The sequence below is a fragment of the Megalobrama amblycephala genome, linkage group LG24 (genome assembly GCF_018812025.1).
Source record: "Megalobrama amblycephala isolate DHTTF-2021 linkage group LG24, ASM1881202v1, whole genome shotgun sequence".
Taxonomy (NCBI): domain Eukaryota; kingdom Metazoa; phylum Chordata; class Actinopteri; order Cypriniformes; family Xenocyprididae; genus Megalobrama; species Megalobrama amblycephala.
Window position 1 is genome coordinate 20733175 of NC_063067.1, and position 18782 is coordinate 20751956.

Consider the following 18782-nt stretch of genomic DNA (forward strand, 5'->3'; position numbering starts at 1 on the left):
AATAAAAATCAGAAATCGGACATCTATGATAAGAACATTCTGAAATCTGAGTATAGTAATTTGCAAGAAAATCATTAGAAGTGGCAAGTCAAGATAGCAGGAAAGTGTACCAATTGAGAGAATGAGCCAGGTTTTTATACCTTAAGATTGGGGAAAAACTTACATCACCCTTCCAGGTCTTGTTTGGATAGGTAAGAAAAGGTCAAAATGAACCTTCTTGGAGGATTTAAAGAAATTTTGTAACATTTCATGATTTCCTGCTATCCAAACAGTCATTGGGTAATTTTATGGTCTCGTGATGACTGACATTATCAGATGGAGTAAAAACACCCAAAAATAGCCCCCCAAAAGGGTGGGTTGACACCTTCGTCAGAACAATGGAATAACAAAGTTAACATTTTTCAAAGATCCCCTTTCATTTGAATACAGAGATACAAAATATTATTGCATAAATAGTACAAAGTGTGATCAATTCTGAGAACATCTATGTTCTGGTAAAATTTTGGAGGGACCCAACTCAACCACAAATGTACCAAGCCCCCCCTTTACAGAGAAAACTTAAAGTTCACTTGGAACTTCAATGTCACAGAGTTCAACAGGTGAAAGAAGCACAATGAAGATCAAAATAACAAAAGAGCATAATAAGGAGTAAATATGTGATTATACTTGTGATTATATGTGAGTAATTAAGTAAGATTATATGAATAGGCCTACTTGAAATCATAAGTAGCATTAAAAATCGTAAGCAATAAAATGATAATGAATGATTTACATAGAATATGAATAAATGAACATGCATAAATGAATATTGACCATTATGGATTCACCAATTCCTATTAGGATATGTGCTCATATAATATGTAATGTAGTTAAAATCAAGTTACATGTATATTAATAATTATAATCATAATGTTTAGCTATAGTATGATGCAACTCACTGAGACATGACAGAATAGAAATAAGAAAGTTTTTCCATTAAGAAATCTCTACCATCTAGTGTATTATTATTGTTTATTATGTTAAATCTCTCTATCTTGATGAAACTAGAAAAAAAAAATGCACTCACTAAACATTTAAATAATCTAAATCGATGTGATAATTGAGCTTGTTGCTGAAAAAAATGATTCATAATAATCTAAACATTATTAATCATGATAAATTGAAGAATTTTCAGATTTTCACAAAAACTAATTTCTTTCTCCATTTCAGTCTATATTGTGTCAGCTTATTGAGAGAGAGAGAGAGAGGGAGAGTTTGATGGTGGTCAGCAGTAAATCTTTACTGCTGCTCTCCAGGGTGCTGAAATGCGTTGCTGCTGAATGTGAGGGGCATCGTGGCATGTTCTCCGTGACCTTCACAGATAAAGATGTGTCATCACACATTAGTATATTATGAATTAGTGTATAACAGTGGAAAAACAACGGCAAGTTTTGCATGAAAAGCTTACTGAAAACGTCACCGATGCATTTTCCCTTGTCAAAGCATGTTTTAGTACAACAGAATGGATTTGGTTGCGTTTTGGTTATCACTCTGCATTACTGCGCGCTCTGGAAAGAAACTGAAGTGCATCAGGAGGAAATTGAGTTAAGACTTAAAGCCTGAATTCCTGCCAAGTCAGTCAGTGCTTTCTATCTTCGGTCAAGGTCCTTTCACATGTTAACGTGAAAAGCCTTGGGAACATGAGGTGGGATACAGAAGCCGAACAGTCGTATGGACTAAACGAAATGGCGCAATATGAACTGCAGAGCGCGTGAGGGGGCGTGAGGATGCGTTGGGAAAAACTACACGCTCCTTGGGGGATGGCTGTCCTATATAATGTAGTGCATTCCATTAATTGAAAAAGATCAGCCGTGTTTTTACGGGAAAAGTGATTTAGTCAAGACTCTTCTACCACTCCCCACCCAAACCCCCTCTCTGTCTCTCCCCCCACCCCTCTCACGCGCACAAACGATCACGCACCGCCACGAGATTGAGAAGAAACGCTCCTGGCTGCTGTGGATCAAATAGGAAGATTTAAAACTGTGATGGCAGATTCTGCTTATAAACCCAAATGGATATTAAGAAAGAAGGATCTGGTCGTATGGTGGCTTGAAGAAGCCTACTTTATCAACAAAAACCTACAATGTGTGGCAAGCCATTTTAACACTTATTCCTTAAAACTAGTATCTTTTTGTGATTCCTATTTCAGCTATTTACTTTCCTAATATAAACTCCAGTTATTGCTGATAGCCTACCTATTCCAGTTTGAGTAATATTTATTAATTCTTCAGTTCCATGCAACTAAATAGTTGATGCTAGTACAAATTTACGAGACACTTATTTGAATTAATCTTTTAAGATTTATTGAACTAAACTATAGCCATAAATATTTTGTTATAGATAAGCTTAATTGTATATGTATTATGGTTTCCATATAGAAATATTTCCTGCACCACTGTTTTCAACATTGATAGTAAAAGAAATATTTCTTGAGCACCAAATCAGCATATTAGAATGATTTCTGAAGGATCATGTGACACTGAAGACTGGAGTAATGATGCTGAAAATGTATCTTTACCATCATAAGAATTAGCCTACATTTTTAAAATAGGCCTATATTAAAATAGAATTGTAATAATGTTTTACAATATTACTGTGCAGTGGTGTGTTTAGGTTATTGGGGGCCCTAAGCAAATCCCCATGATCGCATTCCCGGGGGTTTATCAGCTGGCAATTTTCAATGCACATTTAAGAGTGCAGGTTATTAACAATAATGGAAAGATGAGGCATATCAGTATGTCACAATATCACCCTGTTTGGATTTTGTTTTCTTTTTTGCATAATTTCCTGACAGTCTGTCATCATAGTTATGCATGTTAATTTACAAATTTGCAATTCGATTCAGTATCAGTTATTTTGGAAGTAGTATATCAGGTACAGTACATGGCAAATTTTCTCAAGAAAAAAAATCTCTATCAACTAATGCTGTAAAATTGGTACTACATTAATATTGAAGGTTAAAATGAACTGATTTGTATACAAACTTAAATTACACTTAAGGAAATTTCTATAATAATAAAGTTGGTAGGCCTACTAACTTTAAAATTAATTCTACTCCAATTCATTTTTTGAAATATAAACATTTAAATGGTGGCTGTCAGCTTCATGGATTTATTCAAACATGCATTATATATTAAAGAACATTAAAAAATATATAATTAATATGTAATATGGTACATATTAAGCTAAATGCTCCTCTCTAGAGTTAATTTTTCTTGCTGACTAATGAGTTTATGGTCACTGAATATGCTTGTTCTGAGGTAAATGTGACGTTACGTTTGTTTGTTTACCAGCATTTTTATTAACGTGGTTAATTCCGTGGTTGAAACACTGATTAAACGATTACATGAGACATGATATGGATTTTGATAAGTTAAACTGTATCTTTTAACATACCTTTAGTTGTACATTCATGTTTATTTCGCGCTGTAACTGGTATTAAATCAGAGGAGAGAATCAGTTCACGTGCACGTCAGGCTGCCGCTTCTCTAGAACTGAGGCGTTACGATCTGTCACGGCACATTATAGAGCGGCAAATCCGTATCCTCGTGCTTTTTAAAGCGGGTATATGCAAATCCTTGACCTTTCCTAGTGGGTATATGGTAACTACCTGTGGGTACATTTTCGTAAGTCACAAAATACGTACCCATACATACGTATCGCTGCAGTTTCGATGTGAAATGTCCACTGAGTGGCGCTAAAAGCATGTTCTTTTTTTTTTTTTTTTTTGCCAGAGCAGATAATAGGGTGAATATGGTATGATTTATGACGTTGGTTTTTAGACGAATCACCGCGGTTCTGATTTGAAATTTGCACTCCGTTGCGTTTTAAAATAATGTCCCACCGACACTACGCCTAAACCTACCCGATAGTGTTAACAAAAGCAAACGTGACATAAAAAGCATCCAAGATCGTACCGTTATTTCAGCCCGTTTAGATCTCTCTTTGAGCTCTCTTTTACCGTCACTCGCCTTTCACGGGATTCATACCCAGGGGACTCTTTGTCGTAAGTACAGCTCCGTATCGGCTGAGCTACCGAGCAAGCTGGTTATGGCAAAAAATAAAAGCGTAACATATAGAGCCGGTTAAGCGATGCAAAGTCCAAAGTATGTTCGTTTACAAATCGTGCACTCTGGTAAAAAGCGTTTTGAAGTCATAACATAATATTGCGCGAGGAGACGTGAAAACGAGTCTTTATTAATCCATAATCTGACCCCGGTTGAATCGCAACCGTGTATGAAAACGATCAAAAGCTCTTATTGATGTTTTACCACCTCTAGCGTTCGTTTCTGTTGGAAACTGCAGCGATACGTACTACGTCTTATGAGACCAGGTTGGGTAAACATGCTACTGTTTAACTGTGTTTTGATTAAATAAGTGTAGCCTTGGTGAACATAAGATAATTAATAATTAAAAAATCTTACCACCCCCACACTTGTGTGTGTGTGCGTGCGTGCGTGTGTAAATAATATATATTTTAAATACATAAGTAGCGACTAGTTTCTTTTTAAGGAATGAATATTAAAGCGGCTTGCCACATACAGTGTGGCGATCGCAGCAGATATGTAAAGCCGACTACACATTTCTTCAAATAAAGCCTTGACGACGAATCTCAGGTCTTCTAGATGTCAACTGTTAGACAGATATATCAGAGAACTAGCTGACACTGGCATTGCTCTTTTTCGCAAGACATTACCAGCGACGTCGGAGCGCAAAAGCAGTAGCATCAGTAATCAGACTAGGACGCTCTCCTCAGCTCCCTCCCAACCGCACAGCTGAGGCGGATTCAACTGCAGCACTGGGGGAACGTATCGCTGGATGTGGGTGAAGACTGTGTGAATGCGCGTGTAGGCTCATACGCTGGGATAGCGAGATCTGGTCATCCTAACCCTATGCGCCTTAAGAACACTTCCCAATCTGGCGGGTTCAGGAATGAGGCAGGTGTAGCGGCGAGGGCGCATCCATGAGCGTCTTCTCCCGGGACGGCATGTTTTTAGTTTAACCGGATTTGTTGAACAGACTGGGGAAGAGGAAAGGCGAGTTCGGAAGTTTTGATGCATATGATCACAACCACCATGATTTTTATGATCCTCGGTGCTTCAGTTGTCATGGTAAGACCTTTAGTCTGTCTAAGCACTTCATAATTGTGCATTTCTGTCATTTTCAAAGTGAAATCGGGGCTTAACGAGAGCGTGGACCGCTGAAAGTCCATTTAAAAATCTCATTAAACAGCACAACCCTATTTGTGTCTATTACTGGCTGATGTGGCAATGTAATGTGTATTTTCCCCTGCAGTGGTCACAGTACCAGGTCATGTAGCGGTTGCTGTGTTCCAATACTGCTTGTCATGTCCCGGTTGACTCGAATGGTTCTTTGCAGGCGATAGCGTGTTTAATGGACATGAACGCACTCCTGGACCGCTTTCACAACTACATCTTACCGCATTTACGAGGGGAAGACCGCGTCTGTCATTGCAACTGTGGAAGGTAAAAAAACCCAAACGTTTTTAATGAATTGAATTCTAGCACGAGATCCAGAAATTGACAGCTTCCCTATCTATTACTAACAGCTCATAGGCCTGAGCCATTCTCCAGCCCCCGAAACACAGTGTTTTCCATTTCATCTCATTTATCCAAATGGATTTTGTCACATTAAGGCCTTATATGTGTATTCGTGGGGTTTCTGTCACAATTTGGGCGTAATTCGACTGGTTTATCAATACTGAGCAGTTACTGTTGCTTTGCGTCGGTGTTTCAGAATGAGAATTCTCCTTGATTTTTCTGCTTGTGTTTTTTTTTTCTTTCTGCGTATCAAGGTGTGATTTTTCTCCAAGCACAGCCAGAGATGTTGTTCTTTTGGGTTTGTGTGTTGGCCACACAATTACGTTAATATTATTTAAATAAAAATGTGATTTTAAGACAGGACTTGTTTAGTGTAGTACAAAAATTTAAATTTTTACGTCTATATTTTGTAAAGACATACACGACTAATATACTCCATTTATTTATTTACATACAGATTTTGTATTTTATATAGACCTACAAGGCTAATATACCCCATTTTTTATATTAAATAGTACTGAAGCTTGGTTTTGTTAGTTATCATTTGCACAACAGTTTCTGTTCAAGCTACAACTGTTGATTACAAGTTGTTGATGTAAGAATATCTGACAGTAAATTAGGTCAGTTCATAATTGTTCTCGATTAGATGTGCATGTTTTAACACCTTTACTGTTGGTGGAGATCTGTTAATCGCAGGTTTTACTTCCACTTTCCAAACATAGAGTATATTCTGTGTCACATATCAGGACCAAGAGCGTTATAAATGGGTCATGGTCAGTGAAAACCTGCTTACTGTCCTTGATATTTGCAGAAACAAGGCATAAAACTCTCATGTGATTTTTTTTTCATGAAACTTAAAACCAATTAAACAGATCAACCATATTGTCATGCTTTGTGTTGATCATTGTCATTAATAGACATTCCCTATAGATGCATGCATAATTTTGTCAGTGTTAATCTGTTCATACATACAGTCCTTTGACATCTGCAAACATGAGCTGTCTAACTTCTTTCACTTCACATGTAAATCAACATCTGTATGACTTGTCTTTTTAAAATTTTACTACTGTTATAGTTTTTTTCCTTCTTAACTGGAAAAAAATGAGAGTTCAAACTATTGTTGGACATTTTTAAAATCACGTGTTACAGAAAAACTAATAAATTTGCACTTGCACTGCATGTAACTTAAACTTATGCATGAATTAGTTCTATACAACAAGAAATAAGCTGTCATGTCCGGTCATTTTTTTAAGTTACAAAACCAGATGAAGAGTTACCCATGCATAAAGTCTTTTTTAACACTTATCTGAGACACTTGCTTATAATTCTGTTGAAACATTTTCCCATAGACCACCATAAACATCACAGCGCAACAAAAAATGCATTATTTGCGACAGCTGTGTGCCATATGTTTAATGCATTGATATGTTCCAAGACAACAAACCCAGCTTGACTGAGCTCAGTTGGATCCAAGTAATATCAGTATAGAAAACGCATGTTTTTCCACCCTGCTGAAAGCACTATCAAAGCAACCTTTTGTGCAATAATATGTCCTCATTGTCTATCTCCTAATTTATTGTTTTACTTTCTTATACTTTTATCATAGTATATTTACTGTTCATGTCTGTTCGCCTCTGTTGTTGAATGTAAACCTCTAAACAGAGTTTTCCACTCTCTGCCTTAGGCATCATGTTCACTACGTAATTCCATATGATGGAGATCATTCGCTCGTGGACTCGTCTGAGAATTACTTTGTGAGTGACAGTGTGACCAAACAGGAGATGGACCTCATGCTGGGGCTGTTGCTGGGCTTCTGTATCAGCTGGCTGTTGTTGTGGCTGGATGGAGCTTTGCACTGTGCTGTGAGGGCCTGGAGAGCCAGTCGCTATTATGGTGAGTGGGAAGAACATTGTAACCAAGAGTTTATGGAGAGCATACATGTGGATAGATGTAAAGGACAAAGAATATGCTTGTAGGAACTATGCAGACCAGGATTTGGTTATTGAAAATTAAATTTGAGCTTATATAGAGAAAGTGAGTGTTCATGCATTTCTTTTTATGCATCAAAATCAAAATTCTTCCCTTACGTGACAATTTATTTAATGTTATGAACAGAAATCTTTTACAATAATGCTTTTTGTTTATTTGTTGCCATTATATTTTGTTTAGCATGATCATTTTCAGGTTGAATGTGGTTGAGTGTTATTTCCATGCTCAATAAATGGCATGTTTTATGTGCAAGATTTAAATGGATGTATTGTATTCAGGTACTAATACTGTATCTCAAAAACTAAAGAATTGACGTCAAACACTTTACTGTGAAGAACAAGTGCCTTAAAGAGTTAGTTGACCCAAAAATGAAAATTCTGTCATTAATTACTCACCCTCATGTTGTTCCAAACCTGTAAGACCTTAGTTCATATTCGGAACACAAATTAAGATATTTTTGATGAAATTCGTAAACTTTCTGGCCTCCGATAGACTTTAACGTTATTACCATTTTTAAGGCCCTGAAAGGTAGTAAAGACATTGTTAAAATAGTCCATGTGTCTACAGTGGTTCAAACTTATGAAACAAACTAAAATAACGTCTTTATTTAACTATTTCTTCTCTTTCCTGTCATTCTCCTACGCTGTTTACATTGTAGACACAGTGCAGAACACCGGCTCATTATTGGTCGGCTCCTTTGTCAGCATGCATCGTAGTGCTCACGTGAACAGCGTCGGCCAATACTGAGCCGGTGTTCTGACGCAGAACCTGGAAGCACTGCACTGTGTTTACAATGTAAACAGTGAAGGAGAATGACAAGGAAAAAAAGAAATTGTTGAATAAAGTCATTTTTGTTTGTATTTTTGCGCACAAAAAGTATTCTCTACGCTTCATAACATTAAGGTTGAACCACTGTAGTCACATGGACTATTTTAACAATGTCTTTAGTACCTTTCTGGGCCTTGAAAGTGGTAATAACGTTGCAGTGTGTTGGAGGCCAGAATGCTGACAGATTTCATCAAAAATATCTTAATTTGTTTTCCGAAAATGAACGAAGGTCTTATGGGTTTGGAACGACATGAGGGTGAGTACTTAATAACAGAATTTTCATTTTTGGGTGAACTAATCCTTTAAATGTTAGTGACAGCTTGTGCGCATACAGCTAATAAAGTACATTAGCTGTGTCTCAAAGAGTAAAATATCAAAATTAAATGAACAAGAGTAAAAACTGTACTTTTGAATTATTATATAAGTGTTTTTTATAATATAATATACAGTACAGTTAGAGTGATTTGTATAGAATTAAATCCTTATACATTTCTAAATACGTTTTTAAAATGTGTCCCACTGTATTGGTTTTATGTTAATAAACATGTTTTTTTCCAAACACTCCCAAAATTCAATTTTCTGTCCCCAAACATTTACACACCTACATTTTTCATTTTCATCAGCTGTCAGCGCTCCCCTTCTGCCCTGTTATTATCACCCTCAGTAATGAATGTATTAAGATGATGACTGTGGCTGCAGAAACTAACAGCAGGTTTTCACTCAATGTAACTGAATCACAGGCAACACAGCAGTTGTTTATAACAGTTGTCTGTGGTCCTTTGAGAGTAAAGAGGTACATAAGCTGTGGCAGAATATGTAAATAGTGCTTTAAAATGGAATGCTTTTAGTTTTAATATGATTAGTGTATTCATTGGATGAACTAGTAATTAATAGTGGGCCAAGGTGAGTGATAGATCAAGAAAGCAAGAAAGCTTTGAAGAATATATATATATAAAATGGTTAGTTCCTGTCCTTGATTCTGGTTGGTCAATATCTGTGTTTTATTCACGATAAAACACGGCTATGACCGCTTCACCCAACGGTTCTGTGTATCACTACACAACACCCTTAGCAACCACTCTTAGCAACATAAACTGTTTGTTCTCAATTGATATTGTTCATTGAAGCTTACTGTATTATGTAGAAGAGTGTTGTGAGAAAAAGATCGAATAAGTGAGTTTATTTCCTGCATTCAGATTTAGAATTTTCCTTCAGGTCAGTCCTATGTTCATAATAAAAAATCTGTTTAAATGTCCGATGTATTATCTTGTCCTTTTAACAGTTAAGGGGTTTTCCCATGACTGACAGCGCTAGTCAAAGCATTTGTCAGTTGCGTCTTGTTCCGTGTTCACAACAATTCAGTCTTTTCATTGTAAAAGTCTTCGCTACTGACTGACACACTCATAAAGACAGTCTTTGCCGCCATCTAATGGTGTAATAATGTAACTTCTGTTGCTGTTCACGGTCAGGGACTATTTTTTCCGGCGGAAGGAAGGCTTTTAGAAAACGTTTACTTAATGAAAGTTGCATTGATACATATTTCTGTCTTTAATATTTGTATTTTGTGGTAACCGTTTTATAAAAGCAATAAGGTACTCGAGGCTAGTGCTGTATCGTAAATAAGTCACGGCTGAAGGGTGTTGTTAGGCACGACGCGAAGCGGACTTATTCACGATACAGCACAGCCTCTCATACCTTATTGCTCACATATATATTTATAAAGTGGCCACTACTAACAAGGGCTTGTTCATAAAATAAATAAAAAATGTGTAGGCTATTTGAGTTTAAAATTATTGTATAATATTACCTGTATATTATCTCAAAGCTTCTGCTACGAAAAAACCCCCCAGCCCATTATAAAGTACAAAAGTAGTAAGACGAACAACTGCAAAAATATTCCAGCAATATTAAAACTGAAAAAGGTCATTTTCGCTACAACTGAGATGCAAAGTGGCATCAGCTGAATTTGAATGAAATTAGAAAAAATGAGTTGAGGTGTCAAATGAGAGACGTTTAAGCAGTGAGTAAAATATTGTGTTTGAACTTCCATTTTGGCGGTAGCTCTGTATATTTCTATGGCATTGCTGTGAAAGTGGAATTAGCTGTTGAAGTAGATTTACTTATTGTAGAGTTAACGAAAGCTATCATGAGAATTGTAATGTTTGAAGCGGATGTCATAACAAATGTCAGTAGACGATTTTAAAACGAGCGTTTCATTCATAAATCTGTAAGATCTTACCTTCATGCTGTGGAAATACAAATTGGAAGACAGAACAAAATGTGAGCTCAGTGGGCGGGGCTACATAAGGTCAATACAGGAAGATGACAAAAGTGAGAAAACATCAGACCCTGGAATTCACCAATTGACCAATCAGAATCAAGTGTTCCAGAGCTCTGTGTAAAAATATTTACCAGTTTTTTTGAGCAGCACAAACACAAAATGGTATCTCCATATGATATGACCTACTGAAAAAAATACTGGGGATGCCCCTCTAGTAAAGCACACCACAGCTGTGAAATTGTGACGTTGATGGCAGGTCAGCCTCATTTAGCCTCACCAAGATAGGGAGTGAAGGTGAGGTTGATGGAAAGGAAGGTGGGAGAGAGATGCTGTCATGCCCCCACCCCCACCAGCACACACACACAGAGACTTGCACCCTTGCACTGTGCGAGTGCTATAAATAGACAAAGAGCAGCTGGAAAGAGAAGGCAAGCTGGCGAGACGTATAAGCGTGCAGTCATACTCACACACACACAATACATATACAGTGCACTCAAGCACATACCTTGAATTTTAGCTTTCATTTCCTATTTTAGAATTGCTTTGACTGTTTGCTGTTATTCTTTAGCCCCTAATAATTTTCAGCTCAGGAGTGATATATCTGCTAATTGATTTATACTGTAATGATGAATAAATATTAGGGGTGTAACAATATATCATGTCACAATATATCACAATACAAAAATGCAACAATATGGATATGTATTGTGTATAGTTCACCCAAAATGAAAATTACTGTGTGATTGTTTTAGTGTCAGTACTACATTGAACTACTATATATCATGTTGAATATAATGTATAATAATGCAATGGGGGAATATTTGTGGGTCCGGATAATGCCAAATGTCTTAAAAAGTGGCCTACATTATTTTAAATATATCCAGTCGATAACAGAGTGCAAGCATATTCTTATTTTTCTGTATTTTCAGCTTCAGAATCATGAATATTTTTATTCTGGTATCAAACATCATCCTGTGCATTGGGTTATCAGCACCAAGTCCAAGCCTATTAAATTCCACCCCCAATGTGATACCAAATTTAGCATTTTAATCAACAGTTAATTTTTTGTTAACCTTTTACCACATGTATCGCAATAATATCGTATCGTGATATGTATCGAATCGTGACATGAGGGTATCGTTACATCCCTAATAAATAATATTTTATACATTTAGCTTTTATATTTTTAAATATTTTTCACATTTTAAAAATTATTTTCTGGTCAGATTAGGGGCAATATATCTGATAACTGATTTATTTTGTAATATTGAAATATTTTAAATGTTTATATTTTCATATGAATATGTATATTATATAATTTAATATAATTTTCTTTTCAGACAAGAATACATCTGATAACTAAATTATACTGTAATAATGAATCATTTTAAATTTTTATGTCATATTTTATATTATGAATATGTATACCCATATATTAATAATAAAATATTTTATATATTTATCTTAAAAATAATTTTCTTTACGAGAATATATCTGATAACTGATTTACATCATAATAAATGTTGTGTATATTTACATTTCCATACATTTTATATTGTGTTTATGCATATTTTAACAATAAAATATTTTAATAAAATATATTTTTTATATCTTTATATATAAAATATATATATTTAATATCTAATTTATATTAAAATATATATATATATCTTTTATATATATTATATTTTAATAAAAATGCTATTAATGCTAATAAAAGTGATTGTTACGAATAACATACCCCTTTCGTTTAAACACAAGAACTCTGCCTATTGCATCCGTTTATTATCCAACTCTATATTGAAGTCTTCTTTCTTTTGATCCAGCTATAAGGCTTAAAAAACCCTTATTCACTGTCTTCCTCTGTATACCCTTCACGACAGTCCTAGTAGATGGCATACCCATGGAATGCTATAAATAACCCCCCTCTCCCCCATCGCCTCCCTTTCACACACACTGACACACTTCCAACAGGGCTAGTTGTGAGAGGCGGGGCTGTCTGAGGAACTCTCTGTGGTTTTGTTATACCTCTACCCTAGTCTCCACGTCTGGACCCACATGCTGTTTCCATTAACACATTGTGTAGACATGCTGGTTCATTATAAAATGTACATTTTTTTCCTTTTCTTAACCGTCTCATTAGCTTAGTCATTAAGAATGTATGGAACACCACAGTTTGACCGATCCTAATGCGTTTTTTTTCCCTGTGCCGCTCACAGATACCCCTTCCTGGTCGTGGTTGCCACAGTTCTGCAACCTTCGGGACCTCCGTAGACGCGCACAGCTTCGGCAACTGGAGGATTCCAGCGGAAACATGGTGCACATCAAGCAGAAGCTCTATCACAACGGTCATCCCAGCCCCCGCCACCTCTGACTTTAACAGCAGTTTCCCCAAAACTGCTTCATTACCAGCTGCTGCCTCAGAGACCCACTTTAATTGTTCCACTACATCTTTTAGACCTTCAAGAACCACTCAAGTATTTGCCAAAAGAAGAAAGAAGATTATTGTTGCCAATATGCTGATCTGTGTCCACGTTCGCCACATTTGGCGAACGGTTTAGAAAGGTTTTTTTCTGTACAGGCATTTTATTTTCAATTGCTGATTCTAGGCATGCACTTTTAGAATGGGGGAGGATGCAAGAAATCGTTTTATGAGACATTGGGAGTCAATTCATGTTTATTCCTTGCTTTTCCCTCCCACCTTTTTTAGCTTTTTCATCAGGATACAACTTTTTGGGAGGGGGGTGATAAGCGGGTGGGGTGGGAGGGCGGAGGTCATGGTTTTGTGATGGTATAGTTAGAGATTAATGATCATGTAAATAGTTATACATATTGTTTTATGGGATTTAAATGAACACAGGAGTAAGAGGTAACTGTATAAAAAGAGAGAAAAAACATAAAGAGGAAAGAATTTTGAATGCAGATGTGATATGTGAACTTTTTGGATGGATGAAAAAGAGATCACTCTAAAAAAAAATGATTGATTAGCTTTGTTACTACGTGAAATTAATGAATGTATTAATTTTATCTGTAAATAAAGGAGAGTGCAGGAAGGTTGAAATGAGCGGTCAGGGCTCTTTTTGCTGTTTTGAACGTCATCTGTCCTGTGTGAGAGAGCCGCTAGCACTTGCCTTGTCTTCCCTACACTGTGTCCAATAGCCCTTCCAGGTCTACGTTTAAACTACTCCATACTCAAACAAGAACAACCAGCCTGCCAGCACAGAGAGCCCTGACCCAATTTTCTCTTCCTCTTTATGTCCAGACATTGCTGTTGTGAAGATAAAATGTCTGTTTTATTAAAAGTGCCATTGAAGCACAACAGTGACCCCTAGTTTTGGGATGTGTCATTTCTCAACGACTGAAGGTGTACATGGGACAATCACACATAACACACATGCTAAGGGGAAGGAGCTACACAGTCACTACTAACCTTTCTATTGCTAATATAAAAAAACAAAATAGTAATATTCATGATATTTAAACAAAATATTGTATGGCAACCAAAACCTGTGGTAACATGAATGAAACTCATGTGAACTGCTGAGTTTAATAGAGATCCAATGCTATGGTGGAAAAAATTGATGATGAGGAAGTGATAGATAGACTTTGATGCTTTCAATTAAAAACAACTGACAAAAAAATAGGCTAAAAATCAAAAGCAAACACAATATGGGTCAATGACGTGAAGGGTCATTTTTTTGTCCAAAAGCCTTAATAATAATAAAAAACTATTGTTTGACATCAAGTATGAATCCAAAAGTTTTTAATTATATTTTCCTACATATAAAGGTATTTTAAAGATTTTGAAGTGTCTAAAGGTCATTCGGTTTAACTGTACAAAGGCCAATACAGCCATTTCATTTGTGATTAAAAAATCTAAAAATGTAATAAATGTATATATTTTCATTCTGGCATCATATATCAACATGGTATTAAAATTATGTGTAGAAGTCATTGCTTTGTTATGAGAAAGAATGTCCAGAAAAATGAATTTCATTGATGTCATTTGGAGTAACCAATATAAAGAGACCATTTTGGATCAAGTCATGTGTTTAATATCATGTGACAGGATGTGACATCATTCAGTTCAGACACCTGCAAAGGACCACATGGTCATAAAGCAAAGTAACAAACTCTCTTTTAAAGGTGCTCTAAGTGATCCTGGGTGGAGTAACTTCCTGTTGACGTTCGAAGTGTTGTCAAACAAAACAGAGGCTAGCTAGACCCTCCCTCCTCCTCCTCCTCCCCCTCCCCTCTGTGCTTCCTGAAACAGTCATGAACGCGCATTTAAAATCATTCTTGTAGGTTATTGGCTGGAGCGTGTTTATTATGATTCGTGGTCCAGGCTGCACCAGTTTGTTTTTATTGCCGTTTTCGGAGCTTGTGGCGACTACAGAGACCGTGTTTTTTTACAGTGTGTTCAGGGGACAGGCAGCTAGTGGATAGTGAGGAGATGTTTGCTGTATGTGACAAAAAATGTTTTGGCCTAAAAACGCGTGACATCGCTTAGAGCACCTTTAACTATTTGAAAAATTCATGTTTTCACTTGCTCATACGCATGTCCCAAAACATCAGGTCATTTGGTACAACCGCTACAAAACATGGAAAATGTTGTAATATTTTAAAGGTCCCGTTGTTCGTGATCCCATGTTTCAAACTTTAGTTAGTGTGTAATGTTGTTGTTAGAGTATAAATAAAATCCGTAAAATTTTAAAGCTCAAAGTTCAATTCCAAGCGAGATATTTTATTTAACAGAAGTCGCCTATCGAACGGCCAGTTTGGACTACATCCCTCTACTTCCTTCTTTAATGACGTCACTAAAACAGTTTTTTGACTAACCTCCGCCCACAGGAATACACAAGAGTTGCGTTTGTAGAGTGTGTTTGTCGCCATGTCGTCGAAACGCTGTTATTTTCATCCCGCAGTCCAATCACCGGGTCTGATTCCGGCTCAAATTGATAGGGTAAAATTAAAGACATGTTTACAATAACACTGAGCGCGTGCATCTCCACGTTATGGTAAGAGGCGTGACCTTTCCGGGCAAGGTTCGCTAAGCTGCTGTCGAATCACAACACAGGAACCGCTGGCACAATCAGAACTCGTTACGTATTTCTGAAGGAGGGACTTCATAGAACAAGGAAGTCAACAGCCCGTTTTTATGACAGTGGAAACAGCGGTATACAGATAAGTAAATTATGTGAAAAATACTGTGTTTTTTTACACGCGAAACATGAACACATGTTATATTGCACACTATAAACACAACCAAAGCTTCAAAAAACCACGAAAAACGGGACCTTTAAAAACTTGTACTAAATATAAAATGTTTGATTGTCCTTTTGCTAGCTAGCTAGCTAGATAACAGCCTGTTTGAAAATATTGTCATTCGGTATAACCAAAAGTGTCATTCGGTAAAACGAATGACATTTTTGGTAACAAATTTTGTCCATCTTGTAAAAAATGACAAAAGCAGTGTTAATTGATTATAAAAATCACATAATCTCATTGTTAACACCTAATAAAACTTCAAAATTAATTATATGTCCATTAGGGTTTTTTTACACTTATTGGTCAGTGACCCATATACTAAAAATAAACACCATCTTCTGAATATGCAGCAACCTAGAAAGAAAAAAATATATATGTACAATACCAGTCAAAGTTTTGGAATATTTAGAGGATTAGTTCACATTAGAATGAAAATATTTTTGATAATTTACTCTATGTTACTCTATTTTGATAATTTACTATGTCATCCAAGACCAAGATGTTCAAGTCTTTCTTTCTTCTGTCAAAAAGAAATTAAGGTTTTTGAGGAAAATATTCCAGGATTTTTCTCCATTTAGTGGACTTAAACAGTTACCAATGGGTTTAAGGTCCAAATTGCAGCTTCTGAAGAAAGAAAGACATAAACATCTCGGATGACATAGGGGTAAGTAAATTATCAGGAATCATCAAAGTTTTCTTTGACGGGTAGGTTTAGGTAATGTAGGTATAAGGGGATAGAGTTTGTACAGTATAAAAATCATTACATCTATGGGAAGTCCCCATAAAAGATGGAAACCAGTGTGTGTGTGTGTGTGTGTGTGTGTGTGTGTAGGTTAGACATTGATTTACACTGACTGACATTAAACCATGTAAGGCTGTAAATGTGCTCCGTTATAGGTGGGAAATGAAATATCTGAACTGTTTAACTATTGAGGACAATATTTAAATGACAGATTTAAATAAAATCCTTCTGTCTCATAAGGTCAAAGGGATTTGTTAAAAGCTCTTCTGGCAGAAGTGGGACTCACTTGACAGATAAACGTAGACTACTCCACTTGAGGCCTGAATAAGATTGCTTTTGATCCAGGAGTCACTGCAGATCTCTGGGTGGAAATGAGACAAGGCCGATAAACACCATCCCAGTTTTACCTTGAAGGGATGTTTAAATGCTTTTTCAACCGTAATTATTGATGTCTCTCGAAAATCCCAGTCAAGATCCATTCAACTCCCAGAAACTCTGTTTTCTGCTGTTGTTGGCATGCACAACGAGGTGGCTGAGCTGTTAATACAATGGACTGCTCTGGCATTGTGCTCTGCTCCTATGGGGTTATCTTAAAATGCTGTCAAAGGTGTTTTAAAATTCTCTTCACTCCGTTTTCCTTCCTAAAGTGATGAGTATCTGCAGAAATACCATTGCATTTGGCATTTAGTATTTCGCTGTGGATCAGCTAAATTTTGTACAGCAAAAACCTGAATAATGTTTTTCAGATGAGTTCAATAACAAAAAACTAAGATAAAATTAACAACATTACAGGCTTCAGCATACAATTCGGGCTTTATCAGAAATGAGTATTTGTTTTATGATTTAAAGGGTTAGTTCACCCTAAAATGAAATTTCTCACCCTCATGTCGTTCTAAACCCGAAACACCTTCGTTTACCTTCTGAGCACAAATTAAGGTATTTTTGATGAAATCTGTGAGGTATATGACTCGCCCATTTAACCGACACTTTCAAGGTCCAGAAAGGTACTAAAGACATCGTTAAAACAGTCAACGTGACTGCAGTGGTTCAACCTTAATTTTATGAAGCGACGAGAATACGTTTTGTGCGCAAAAAAAAAAAAGACTTTATTCAACAATCTATTCTCTTCCCTGTCATTATTGTTACGCAGTTGCCGCAGTAAGTACAGTGAAGGCTTCCATGTTTACATCTGAATGCCAGATCAGTATTGGCCAAAGCTGATCACGTGAGCCGGCCAATAATGAGTCAGCATTCTGACGTAAACAACGAATGAGAATGACAAAGAAGAGAAGATATTGTTGAATAAAGTTGTTATTTTGTTGTTGTTTTTGCAAACAAAAAGTATTCCATTGCTTCATAAAATTAAGGTTGAGTCATGTTGACTGTCTTTAGTACCTTTCTGGACCTTGAAAGTGGTGATTATATTGCTTTAATTTTTTGGGTCAACTAACTCTCTATTCTCTAAACTTAAAGGTTCACCCAAAAATGAACAATCATTTACTCATGTCATTCGAAACCCATATGAATTTTTTCTCCTGCAGAACACATATGAAGATATTATGAAAGCCAGTGGATGTCCAAAACAACACTGGAGCACACTGACTTTCATTATATGGGGAGAAACAAACAAACAACAAAAACACACAGTCACACATGAGGCATCTTGATATCAGTTTCTTAATAATGAAGAATAAAGATGTCAGGCATTTCATATAACTATTATGAAGTCTTAAATATATGCAGCATTATGCAAGAGCATGGTATATTCCTGCTATATTTCTCTATTTAGTTTCATAATGTTGATTCAAATTTGGTTTAAGGCTGCTTACAGTACCAAGAGGTCAGGTTTTTACTATGTGAATCCAGACCTTTTGATGCTGTGTGATATGTGAGTTGCTCCTCATATCATCTTATGAGGTAAAGATTATGGCCCTTGCGACTGCTTATGCTTATTTTTTAATATGGATTTTTGTTTAGTCTATCAGCCACTTTTTCTAGAGTTTCCTTTTTCATAGTCAGTATCATGGGGGACCGCACATAGTGATGAAATGTATAACATAAAATAAAAAATAAT

At 36.2% G+C, this 18782-nt stretch overlaps 1 protein-coding gene across 2 annotated transcripts; it reads left to right on the forward strand.

The window, feature by feature from the left end:
• The first annotated feature begins 3277 nt into the window (after window positions 1–3277).
• Window positions 3278–14029, forward strand: tmem240a (transmembrane protein 240a). Of its 2 annotated transcripts, none has more exons than XM_048179102.1 (4): window positions 3278–5150; window positions 5419–5525; window positions 7285–7493; window positions 12918–14029. In XM_048179102.1, the coding sequence occupies exons 1-4, from the start codon at window positions 5094–5096 to the stop codon at window positions 13070–13072; spliced, it is 528 nt and encodes a 175-aa protein (XP_048035059.1). In that variant the 5' UTR covers window positions 3278–5093; the 3' UTR covers window positions 13073–14029. The 2 variants fall into 2 exon arrangements, with proteins under 2 accessions (XP_048035059.1, XP_048035060.1); XM_048179103.1 differs by having other exon boundaries at window positions 3280–5150; window positions 5335–5525.
• The last annotated feature ends 4753 nt before the right edge of the window (window positions 14030–18782 follow it).